Raw genomic sequence first — 12,841 nt, forward strand, 5'->3', positions numbered from 1 at the left:
GTTTACACCTTTACTTCAAATGTAACTTTCCCCTCTGAGGTGTTTTAGTTAGGAATTGCGCTCACAACCTGGGAAGCGTGGGGAATTCATAGTATGCAAGGGCAGCTGGCGGATGAAGTGGGGAGGGTATGAGGGGAAATGCCACTGGTCTTTTTGAACAGTTTTATTGAATAGCATCTTCTCACAATAGGAGTAGGAAGAGCTTTAAATTGTAGACCAATAATAATTAAAACGTTAACATCAAAGGGTTCATCCATTCAGGCAAGTGTATGGGTGGTGCTAAATCCCAATTTACAGCCCAGAGCTGGTGGAGACTCTTCCCGTGGTTCCCGTGGCTGGGAACAGTCAAATCCGTAGGACAACCACTTGGTTCCCGCACATGAGTACAATATTTTATTTGATCAATTCTGTATTGACGATCATCTGTCCTTTGATATTCGAGCTAGATGTCTTGCTTAATTCTTAGGAAAAAAAGTGTTTTTGTAAAATTGAATATATGTAATATGTTTCTTGTTATTAGGAATAAAATGTTAATCTATTCTCGCTTTGATTCTGACCGCGAGTTATAGTGGGTAGTAATAATAATACATATTCTAGGTTTAATGGCTTTATTATCTTATTGTATGTATACGTATACATATATTGTGTTAATAATTATAATAAATATACTTATTATTCTAGACCTCGTATGTATTAGTATTCTTAGTAATAATGCATGCGAATAGGGTTTCCACTTTTATCTGGCAACAAAACAGGTGTTAAGATGTTAAAACGCCAAACTGAAACCTTTTACGAGGAATCGTCTGCATGAACCACTGCTTGTGGTCAAAATGCAAACAAAAAACACTCTGATAATTTATGCATTGTCTTTGAAACTGATTGGTCCACACCAGAGACAGCTTTCTTTTGAGCCTCGTCTCAAATGGTGTTAGACCAGAGGACGCCATTCTGACCACCAGTATTGTGGTTCATGCAGACATGATTCCTTGTAAAAGGTTTCAGTTTGGTGTTTTATCATCTTAACACCTGTTTTGTTGCCAGACAAAAGCGGAAAACCTATTCTCATATTTTGGCACTGACTTAGGAGGTCCCATGAAATAATACATGTTATCCTCGATTTAATTTTGAAATGTTAATTTTAAAAAACTCGCACAGCTTGGTGAACTCTCGCTTGCAGCATGCCCCGGTGACTTATGCAAACGGCGTAGGCTGCACAATGGCATTATTAACCTCCTCATGGAATTATTAACCTCAAATGGCATTCGGTGCTCCGCTTGCCTACTCCATGCTCAAGACACGTGTGCTGCTGCATGAAATTCCAGAAAAGTTGGTCTGGCTTGCCCCAAAGGCTTGTTTTGTTGCATGACGACAAGTTGTTTAAGCACATGTTTTTTGATGGGGGGGGGGCGGGGGGAGCTACACTGGTAAATGAAACCACCACGACGCAGAAGAAGTTTGTTAGTCGCTCGCACCTGTGATCCTGTAATTTGGTGGTGGTGTGTCCTGGGTTTTATTCGCAATCAGGTTTGTCAAATTAATTTCCTCCATCCGCTGCTGGCAGTCCTACCTCGCAGTAAAATTACTTCACTGTTGCATTGGTTTATTGGCAAACCATGTATAGTGGATTTGCTGGTGTGTGTGAAAGTGCTCAAGAGGAGGTGGCATTAAGTGTAGGGTAGAATTTTAGACCTTTGCCTAAGCTGCAAGACAATCTTTGAAAGCCACTAAGATACATTGGACACCCCGTGGTCTGCTCATGTCCACCTACCTCATGGAGCAGTGGACGTTTTACTCTATAACCCAAAAGCATTGTGAGGAAAAACAAAACCCTATTGGAGACGAGAAGTGTGTTTGCTCATGATAAATACATTCTAAAAATCATATACAGTGATCCCTCGTTTATCGCGGTTAATGGGGACCGGAACCCCTCGCGATCGGTGAAAATCCGCGAAGTAGGATTGGCCCCCTAGGAATTTCCGTGTGTGTGTGGGTACCAGAATGTTTAAAATATGTATATTTATACTTTATATATATATATTTTACTTAAATCTATTTAATTATAAAACCTTAATTTTATACATTCACTCTCTCTCATACGGATACGTATTATGGTGTTCTACACTCACCAATGACAGTAGTATCTTGAGACTTGACTCCAGTAATGACGACGACGATGACGACAATGACGACGATGACAGACCTGTGCAGTTCGATGAATGTGATGATGAATGATGATGATGATGGTGTTACTGCACAGGTATAATGAGGCCTTTAAATCAGTTTGAAAAATCCGCGATGCATTGAGGCCGCGAAACTTGAACCGCGAAGTGGCGAGGGATTACTGTACAGTCATTTTTTCTATCCGCTGCTGGATTAAGGCCGCCTCCCCCATTCTGTGTCGATTTTGGAGGGTTTTGCCATGCTTCCACTACGCTAGTCGGGGCGGGTTTGTGAATTGGGGGGCGTTGTCAGGACTGTATCCAACATCGCTCGCCACTGGTGTGGTGTTTGCGGGCATTCGGATTTAACCTGAAACAAAAACCAGAGGCATCCACAGCCTGCACGGATTTGCATCGTGGTTATTGTGCTGCTGCACTATGAACCTAGCGACCAGAGTTTGATTCCCGGCCACTACTAAAAAGTGATTTTCCAAATCAATCCTGGGGCCCTTCCTTTTCACAGACTCGTACTGCCGAGCGTGGTGAAATGGGGCAAACAACCCCCATGACCAACGTAGCATGGGGAGGGAATGAATCCAGCAGTGGACTGACAAAGACTGAAGAATGCTTACTTTTTATTCTACCAAATCAGAAGCTGAGGTTGAGAAATGTCCTGCAGAGACGGTACTTCACAAACAGCGATGAGCTCGGAGGTCCAGCACGCCCTTGGCCTAGCGAGTTCCCTAGTTTAGGTTCACAAAACCAGTCGGGAATATCTTCGTCCCTGAGATTTTATTTCAAATTGAGGGGCAAGTCAATAGTGTTTTGGTTCCTGTGGATTGAAGATGGTGGGTGCAAATAAAGCGACTGACAAGTTCTGAATGGGAATTTTCCAAAGCCATTTCAAAGCTTAAAAAAAGTGAAGTGCAAAAAAACAATTCCCCCTTTCTGTGTGCTCTTCACTGTTTAAATATATTTTGAAAATGTTTATTATAAATTGCTTCTGCAGTTTGTACACTTTCTTGGCTAGAAAATATGCTGCCGTAATTTATATAGATTTTCTGCTTCTTGTATTGTATACATGTAGAGCACCCTTTTCTTTTGACAGTAATAAAACCCTGTAATCATTATTTTAACATTTTCTTTTGTACACTGCAAAAATGCCCAACATAACTCGGTCCATGACCCATTTGTTCTTTGCTTATAAAAACGTGTCAGTCTGTGACGGACTGGGACTAAACAGTGGGCCCAAATTGCCGTGCGTTCTCATTGGCTCATTTGCGCTTGTCCAAACAAAACAAATGGGCCGGTCGGGAAGAATCTTTGGGGCTGCCGAATGTGGGGACTTAATGATGAGAGCTTAAATAAGCAATGCTTGGAGGTAATAAATATTTTTTTTAAATGTGAAATAAATATTTGTATTTACTCTCACATTTGCAATTTCTCCACACAGACCGGCCCTTGGAATGGACCGGCCCAATGGGCATTTGACCCATGGACTGATGCCCGATGGCAGTCCATCAAGACCGTGCAGCCTTTTATAGATGCATGCTTTTTTTCGATGCTATATATGAAACAAATTTGTTTTCGTTTATAATTTAACAGATGACGGTTGTAACAACTCGTTGTTGTTGTTGTTGTTCTAGTTCCGCCCCAAAATGTGGCCCACCGTGTTTTCTCGGCGCGTATCGGAGCAGCTGAACTGCGCCGCCGTGGAGACCATCGGACACGACAAGGAGGTTCTCACCGACACCGAAAAATCCAATCAGACTTATGAAATGATGCCCAGTAATGTGTGAATAAGCGCCCACGGTCTTTCTGCTGGTTGCGATGGCCTGACAGGAGGCATGGTTATGTCCTTGACAAATTCTACGTGCATTGCCTTTTCACCAGGGGCAGGGTGATTTTTCTGCAATAAGCTTGTGATGTAAAGGGATGCCCTCGCCCCCCCCCCCCCCCCCGTAGTTTTTCGGGATTTTCTGCACGTTTGTCACGCAGGTTGTTGCTGGCCTTAAGGCTCTGAGCACAGGAGAAGTTGAGAATGCAGTCTGAGATAAAGTTGTTGCCTGGAGTGCTTGAGGAAAATATAAATTGTCATCGTGGAATTAATGTTTACACGTATACCAGTGCTCGAGGTTTTTCTATTGTATAAATAACAAAATATTGTAATATATCACTTTTTGGATTTTGTACTAAACAAAGCTAAAATCATGAATTAAAAAAATGCATTGAATGCTCAAGAAAAAACCCAAGGAATCCGTGTGTTTATTTTGAGCTGTCTGGGACACGTGGTGCGATGCAAGTTTGTTTGGAGAGATCCTTGTCAAGTTTTTGTCCACGTGTTGAAGCCAAGCCTGGAATTTCTGCCTTTTTCCACAGCGAGTGCCAAATACATCGCGCTCAATGTCGACAGACTGAACATTTCCTCACGTCCGTAAAACTAATCCTAATTAAACATTCATTTAACGTTAATGTATTCTAATGTTACAATTACTAACCATGCACGTGCCTTTTTTTCTAATGGCACATTTGATTGCGCTTCGTGTATGGCCCTTGTGTCAATACACTGCGGATGAGGGTCTAGGCCTGCTTTGTGGGTCGTGGGGATTAATTCGGCCAGATACGGGAGCATAGGAAGTAGAGTACTGGATAACAATGTGCAGTAATACTCCGATTTGTGTCTTCCCCCATTCATGTCGTTTCGCAAATATCACGTCTCCACTGAACGCCGCGACCCGATTTTGCGTCGCCTCAAACCCACGCTCGCGTCGCTGACGGCATCGTCAGTCTTTTCTCGTTATCCATCAGCTCAGCCTCCACCACCTACCCTGCAAATCGCTTCGATTTGTGTCGTGCCGTCGAACCTTTCGAGAACGCCATCGGCCCGACACAAACCGGGGTGCTATGGCGCTCGATGGCAACAACGCATTTGGTGCCTTGCCCTCTGCTGCCCACGGCGGAGTCTCGCAGAAGCCTAACGACAACAGGACGTGCACGCGAGTCGCTCAGCCAAACGATGCACGCTTTTGCCCCTGCTTATGGATGTAGAACTTTTGTCGCACCGTATGTAGCCAACCACGCTAATCGGACGTGCTTAGCTTTCGAGATCCTCTGAGATGAGTCATTTTAAGCGATTTAGATATTCGGGCTTAATTTCTGTCGTGTACTTGCAGGTGCCTATATCTTGTAACAATAACAAAAAAACCTAACGCATGAAAATGGTTTGCTGCGTGGATTCCACGCAATTGGAAATGAATTCCATCTCGCTCCACGGTGGCCGATGTTTACACCACCGCCTATGCGTCGAGGCTCGGCAGTGGCGCGTCCACACGTGGGTTAGTTAAAATGATCAAGTAAGACCTGGCTGTCTCAAGTGAGAGCTCAACGCAAGGTGGCAGATGTGGAAATGTATAGCAGCCAAATACTCTGAACGCACGTTGTTTCTAAATGTAGTGGGGGGAAACCGAGGGACCCGGAGAAAAATCCACGCGACCACGGGGAGCGAGAGACACGCAAACTCCGAATATGCAGCAGGCATCGGGGTTGGGATCGAACCCACGATCTTTTGTATACCAGGCGAGTGTAATTAAAATCTCGCCACCGTTCCCACCAAAGCCGTCCTAAGAGCACATCCGCCTGGTCAGTCCTCTGGGAGGGCAAGCTCCATCATGTCCGCGCTGGCGAGCCTGTGGTGCCACGCTGCCATGTGTTGGAGCAGCAAGAGGCTGCTGCAGACATGGTTTTTGGCAGCTGATGGAGAATAAGATCTTATTTTGTATGGCTGATGTAGATGCAGAGCAACAACTACCATTTCATATGCAGGTGGTCAAGACGGACGACAAGTTTTTTTAACAGTAGCGTCATTCTTGTCAACATCATCCCAGAAGGCTGTACATTCATTATTTATGAGGACCAAATCCCATTTCTCGGTTGGCTATGCACGGCGCGAAAGATGCCCAACACTACACACACAGACCAAGCGAACGAAAACCTCTACTATAGATAACTGCGTCGCGAGCAGCGGAGTCTATCGCTGTAATGAAATTCTAGAGAATGAAATGTCTGCTGCGATGAACTCCATCGTTGATGGTTCGGCGTGGGAGGTGCCTGCAAATAACTTTCTCACGCTGCTGCTGCTGCCTCCACTTTATGGTGCGCTAGAGGACCCTTTCAGAGGTGTGATTTGGCCTACTCTTCCACACTGCCCAGATGTTTTATATATGTAATCAATGTAACAATTTGAACCCACGACAAATTAAAGACGACACAAGAAGCGCAAATACAATCGAATTAAATTATCGGAGTACGCGTGCATTCTTCTCTGCACAGCCTTTGTTTGAACGGGTGTCAGTGCAGATGGGAGATGTGCTGGCCCAAGAGTGTGGTTTCGTCCTGCGGGAGTTTAACCTTTTGACCCGGATCCGTGACTACTTGACCCGACCCTAACCCACATTAACACCGCTATCTTACCTGTAACCTGACCCGATCCGACCTGGTTTAATTTCACCTGACCCTCAACCTAACACCGAACCGCAAAATGTGTTTGCAATAACATCATTCTTTTTTGTATGAAATCGTGAATTCGTATTCTCGCAGTGTCGCGTATGGTACATTGAAAAAGAACGATGGTCCTGTGGTGGCCGCGTTACCCCCCTGGGGGTTCCCCATGCTTCCGAGAGTCCGGCTACGGAGGTGTGAGGGAGAACGATCGAGACACGAGGTGTGGCAGAAACCCACATGGGAGAAGGAAGGTGTTTCATCCCTCTGTGCTACTCTCACGATCCTGCACCACTCCATGCCAGTTTTCTGCTGAGTGTGCCCTTGGGGAGCCTAGGATGTGTGCAATTTAAATGTCTAATATCTCCTATTGAGGTGTGGCACTGGGGGGGATCTTTTTGAGCGCTCTGTTGTATAAAATTGTTCAGTGACGCAGCGTCTAGTTTGTTGTTCTTGCTGTGTTGTTTCAAGGCTATTGACACAAAGGCCTGGGACACTGCGATAGAGACACGGGGACAGCGAGGCCGAGACCACGTGAGACCGAGAAACTCAGAGACAGGCATGGAGAGTAAGACGGAAAGGGTCAGATACTGGGAGACATGGGTCGACACGAAAATGCACAGAGGGACACCTAGAGACCCAGGGAGCCACACAGACTCTTTGGGTAAGAGCTGTTAACGAGCACCTATGAAGGTTCGCATGGTGGGTTCCCAATACCACGCTCGGCCGCCTTTGTCTCCCTAGTGGCAATGTTTACACACCGCATCAGGTACTCATTTGAGGGCGAGTCGACCTAGGGGAGGTCCAGGACCGGTTTGGCTAATCATCATTGTTGGCCGTAAGCGGGAATCGAATTCTGGTCGCAGAGTTTGTAGCGCAGTGCGCGAACCACTTCATTACTGCAGTGGTTTGTGCACACAGGGATACGCAGAGACACAGGGAAACAAGTGAGCCCAAGGATTTCAAGTCCATCTCGACATATCCTGTGACAACGATCCAGAGTCCCAGTGTGAAAACGAAGCTGAGTAACAGTGTGCAGTGCTCGAATGATATGTATCGGTCCAACTCTGCTTATCTTGCAACAGTGGCAGTGGCGGCTCCTGCAAAATCTCTCAGGGGGGGCAAATGTCTGGATGATTGATAAGGATAAGGTCCACCCATGCAATGGATAAATTAACAGCTTAAGCATGTAAAGGCAACTTCACTTCTTTAATATTAATGAAAAATAAAGTGACTCTTACAATACATCTTGTTTGTTTCTATACTCACTATTAAAACAAACCACTCAAGTTTCTTTTATTAAAGATTCCACTAGGTGGCGACAAATTATATTGTTGGATGAAACGTGCTTACGTATGATGACGTAAGCACGTATGATGACGTAAGCACGTTAGGGCGAGCCCTCCCGGAAGCCATAGAGAATGCATTGCAGCGCCCCCGTTCGAAAAAAAACATCTTTGAATGTAAGTCTATGGGACCACTCGGGGCGATTCTCAGCTGGAGGGAAATCGCCCAAAAAGAGGCGGTACTCCACAGAACGTAGCATGACGCTGATTGGACTATATCCAGAGGCACAGTGACGGCTAGCGTGACTCTGTGGTTGAAGGTCATTGGTGGTGCGTCGCCCAATCGCCCTAATGAAGAAACCGCCCCTGAACAGTGGTGAAGTGTGACAGGGAGCAGGCAATGCCAGGAATATAAATACAAAGCGGCCTATCGGTTTGGTTTCATTTTTGGCTTAATGGTAGACCCGAGGCTGGGATATCAGGTTGGCACGCATTGTTAGCCACTGCATGCTGCCCGTGGCTCTTAGTCGTGTGCGCGGACGACAGCTCGACTCAACTTTTGACAGTGATCGCCAGCTTTGGCACACGTGACCCCTGGTGTCTGGCTCAGCTCAATGCTGACTCCAATGCGCCGGTGGCAACGTGACTCGCCTTGGCGGAGTTCCTCCGCCCCCTGCTTCCAAGCATCCGTGACCTCGTCCCTGGCGTGGAGGTCACGGCCATTGTGCACCGAGGGCCTTTTTCTGGATCGGCCGTGCTAACCCAAAACTATTTACTTTACCAGGTAAGGCCCACAGCTCGTGTGGAATATATTTGTATTTTATTTTATTATTGCCCTGAATGCACCAGGCCAATCAGGGATTAGGAATTTCCCCACTGATACTCGAAAAATGTAGTTGTGGAGGTTTTTGTGTTTAGCCGTTTCCTGTTCTAAAACACCTGCAAGTTGCAGGGTTTGTATCCCTCGTTCACTGCTGAATCTCGAGCGGTTTGGCGTCAATTTTATCCAAAGAGGCTTGGCGCTGCCGTTTTTAAAGATGTTGCTATCACCGCAGAGAACCGTAGCGATACGACCGCAATCTACGATAGTTGGCGCCAAACATTTCCGCACACGCACTCCCACATGGCCTTTTACTTCCGATACCGTACATCATCAGATCTGATGACGTACGTGTACGTCATCAGAATGGGAAAGGGCTAATATTAAAGAGATGTCTTTTGCAGCCGAGCTTGGTCTCTGTCTTGCCTCACGGCAGATGGGGAGCGTACGTTCACAGGAAGTTCCTGTTTTTTGATGCTAATGTTGGTCACGTGACCAGGAAGTGACGATGTTAGATTTCCACTGTACCACGCGGGCGTCAGCCATTACACAGATAAGTCAAGATGGCGGCACGCATCGCATCTCAGTGAGACCACAGCCGCACTTGTCCATTGTGGGAGCTTAAGAAGCATTATCTGTAAGTTGTTTATATTCCTATAATATTGGAAATGCTGTTGTAATGTTGGAATGACCGTTATAGCAATGTAAATCCCTTTATGGTGCCGTTAAGTTGTTGTAGTAAATACGAGGCCTAGTTAGTAACGAAGCCTGTGACTTTCCTTATTGTGGATGTTACTTGTGATTTAGTAGGTCGGGTCAGACTTGTGCCTATGTTGCGATCCTGAGAGTGATGACGAAGTATCTCATCCACAGTTTAGTGTTAAGTGTAATGCTGTACATTTGGGGTGCAGTGGGATGAATACACTATGTGCCTGTATGCAACGCACCAGCTTGTGCCTTTGTCTAGTTGTTCAGGGGTAATGTGGGGGCCTGGTCCTTCCAGGATCTATTGTTATCTGAGACAATGTTCTGATGCTGTGGTGTTCATTGTGTGGGTGTTTCTGAATTATAACAGATGCTGTATCTGTGTTTTCTCACCAGTTTTACCTGTTACAATCAATAAATGACGATCGGAGTTGGACGGTCATCCTGGCTCCGAGGGTTTATTGAACACATGGTTATCTACTCGACTAGCGGTGCAACGCAGCGCATGGCGAGGCCGAGATAGTTTGTATCTCGTGGTCCAGGGGTGAGCGCTGGGAAGGCCGTGTGCATGGATGTAGCGGAATAGGTGACCTACACCCCTGCTACAGGTTTATTGTCGGTCACCCGCGATGAGCATTTCCCAACCCGCACGCAAAACATAAAGACCCCTTCATTGCAACCTGTAGCGTAACAAGCGTGGGGGCAGGCAGAGGGCACCTTGGCTTCCCCCCACTGGTGGCCGAGTTGGGGCCCCCTTGACAACCACCATGAGATGTTTTCAACAACGGTGTAAAAGAACAAAACACTTATTTTGCAACGTTGGAGCACCCCTACTGCGTTCCGTGTTGGAGGCCGTGAGCGTCACGACGATGTGATTAGGCAAGGGGAGCCGCGATATACAGGGCGCTTCAAAAAAAGGTGAACACTTCTGAGCATTTGCAACAATACCACAAGAAATGCCTCCGGGCTGTGGAGACCACCTGGAGAAGATTCCATACATCTGTTGACAATGATGGCGAACAAGTGGAGACTGACTTTTTGAAGCTATTAACATACATTTGTTATCATGTTAAAGTGTATTATCCGTTCTTATTCAATTAAAAAGTGTTAACATTTTTTGAAGCACCTAGGTGAGACTGTGCGAGAACAAGTCAAATACCGAGGCCCCACCTGACCCGATTGCCGCACCCCCCCCCCCCCCCCCCCCGAGCTCATGGCGTTACGACGCCACTGGGTACCTGCCACTGGACAGGCCGAGCCAACCAGGTCCTGGATGTGATCAGTGCACCTTTGTACGTTTATCAAACAAAACTATTGCGGGTCCCCAATATAATGAGGGCGGCTATAGCATATCTCCCGCTTCACCTCTGCCTGATAACTCACCGCTTGTCATAAAAATTCAATTCTTTATTTCCAGGGTCCCAAGATTCAGTCACACGTACACTATATAATATCAGCGTTGAATACTAAAATAAATGGACAAAAAACAATGCTCCACTTAATTGCGCGTGGAAACGTACGCAAATAGTACAGATGACGACCAGCATAAGCTTCATGTTTTAGCTTTATTATATGTGGCAGCAATGTGCAACTATGTGTTCACACTTTAGCCTTACAGAACTCCATATTTCCACAGCATTCGAATGGACAACACGTGGCTATTGATGGCGTCAAACGGGCAGGGTGTGTGCTGTGTTTCTTGTGCTCAACCACGTCAGCAGTGAATCTGAAAAAATACGTCTCCCCATTTTTCTGCACGTGTAGCAAGTATAAATGTTAAATGTTCCACAGAGTAACCAGAATCAAATGTAGTGTTGCGGTGATGCATTTTTAGAAACAGGATGGTAAGATGGAATGGCATTGTATTGAAATGGCTCGATACATTGGGTTGAGACATGTTACTTTCATAGCCACGGTTGCTTTGACATCATCGTTTTAATGTTGAACTAAAACAACGCCTTTTAATTAAGGTTTCTTGCGAAGTGTATCATTGCTCAGGTATTGCATAGGCACTTTTGGCAAAAAGCGTATTGTGTATGTAAGGCATGTAATACTCTTTCATGGCAGTCTAAAGTAAACCTTAGTGTTTCTGTTCGAGGCCACCTGGAACCGATCTTTATTTTGTTAGGGAGCGCTTTAAATTTTAAGCTGATTTTGGAAGTCGTGCTTACACATGTGATACTCTCTGGTGCTCATTTCTGAGTGCCTTCTCTGATTAGATTCTGGGTTTGGAATAGAATCCTTAACATGACCCCCAAATAGCTTATTCTAGAATCAATAAAGACCAAAAATTGTACCGGTGTAAACATGTACCACTGCTTCCAGTTGTCAACGCCTCCGCTGCACAGCTTGTACGCACAATGTCGCTCGATGTTTATCCCACAGATTCCGCAACCAACCTCCCACATGTCAGTTATGCACGTTCATGAGCAATGCAATGGCTGCTCCGCGGTGCTTCAGTAACGCACCACCCAATTTAACTTTAGTCTGAACAAAAGAGACTGGATCGAGAGCGTCGCGGTTCGCATGTCGTGAGGTGGATGGGGAAGAAACCAACGGAGGAGGAGGCGGGCGTCCCGATGCCAGATCAGGGGGCGGAGGTCACGGTGGTGGCGATGTGGGTTAAACTTCGAGCTGTGCAGCGTGGGGGGCGGGAAGGTGGCACCGATCAGATGGCCTCCACGTAGTTGGCAGGCAGCATGCCGGTCTTGCCAGAGCGCTGCACGGTGCCGTACATCCAGCCCTCGTCGATGGGCTGCACGTTGATGATGACGTCGCCATCCTTGAAGGTCACCTCATCGTCGTCGGCGCCCGTGTAGTCGTAGAGGGCTCGGTAGGAGCGCTGGAGGTGCACACGTGTGTGTGTGTGCGCGTGTGTGTGTGTAAATGCGTGCGTGTGTGCGTGCGTGCGTGTTCCAGCACATGTTTCACAATTACTGATTTTGCCTTGCAGGGAAATTTTGCACTGTACGTGCATCGTATGGCAACGATTACATTCTGTATGGGAAGGATTACATTTTTTATTTTTCCTGAAATTATTTCAAATTCCAAGTAAGATTCTACAAAACCAGCTCATAATATTTCCTACTGTAACTGCTTATACGCTGTCGTATTGCACATGCTCTTACATCGTGCATTATATGGGAAAACATGTGCCTTTACTTTTGTAATTTCGGATACCATTTAACTCAAATAATCATCGGGCATGTTTGTGACTGAAGATAAATTACTACATATACAACATCATCATTTACATCCACAGTGCACAGCGGGAATATTACAAAATCAATGTAATCAATGAATGCATTTAATACATCTTAATAACTGGAGCTCAATTTAAGGACAATGGCCATGCAAAGTAACATTTCCTTGTC

At 45.9% G+C, this 12,841-nt stretch overlaps 2 protein-coding genes across 2 annotated transcripts in view; one reads left to right on the forward strand and one right to left on the reverse strand.

Moving 5' to 3' along the window:
- Window positions 1–4,392, forward strand: part of LOC144938037 (plexin domain-containing protein 2-like) — a 72,406-nt gene extending 68,014 nt beyond the window's left edge. The window contains 1 exon segment of the mRNA XM_078865727.1: window positions 3,806–4,392. Coding sequence (XP_078721853.1) covers window positions 3,806–3,958 — 153 coding nt within the window. The 3' untranslated portion in view covers window positions 3,959–4,392.
- Window positions 4,393–11,600: 7,208 nt separating this feature from the next.
- Window positions 11,601–12,841, reverse strand: part of NEB (nebulin) — a 210,937-nt gene continuing 209,696 nt past the window's right edge. Inside the window, exon 144 of the mRNA XM_078865795.1 lies at window positions 11,601–12,309. Coding sequence (XP_078721921.1) covers window positions 12,136–12,309 — 174 coding nt within the window. The 3' untranslated portion in view covers window positions 11,601–12,135. The remainder of the gene's footprint in view (window positions 12,310–12,841) is intronic.

This window comes from Lampetra fluviatilis, chromosome 21 (assembly GCF_964198595.1).
Source record: "Lampetra fluviatilis chromosome 21, kcLamFluv1.1, whole genome shotgun sequence".
NCBI lineage: Eukaryota > Metazoa > Chordata > Hyperoartia > Petromyzontiformes > Petromyzontidae > Lampetra > Lampetra fluviatilis.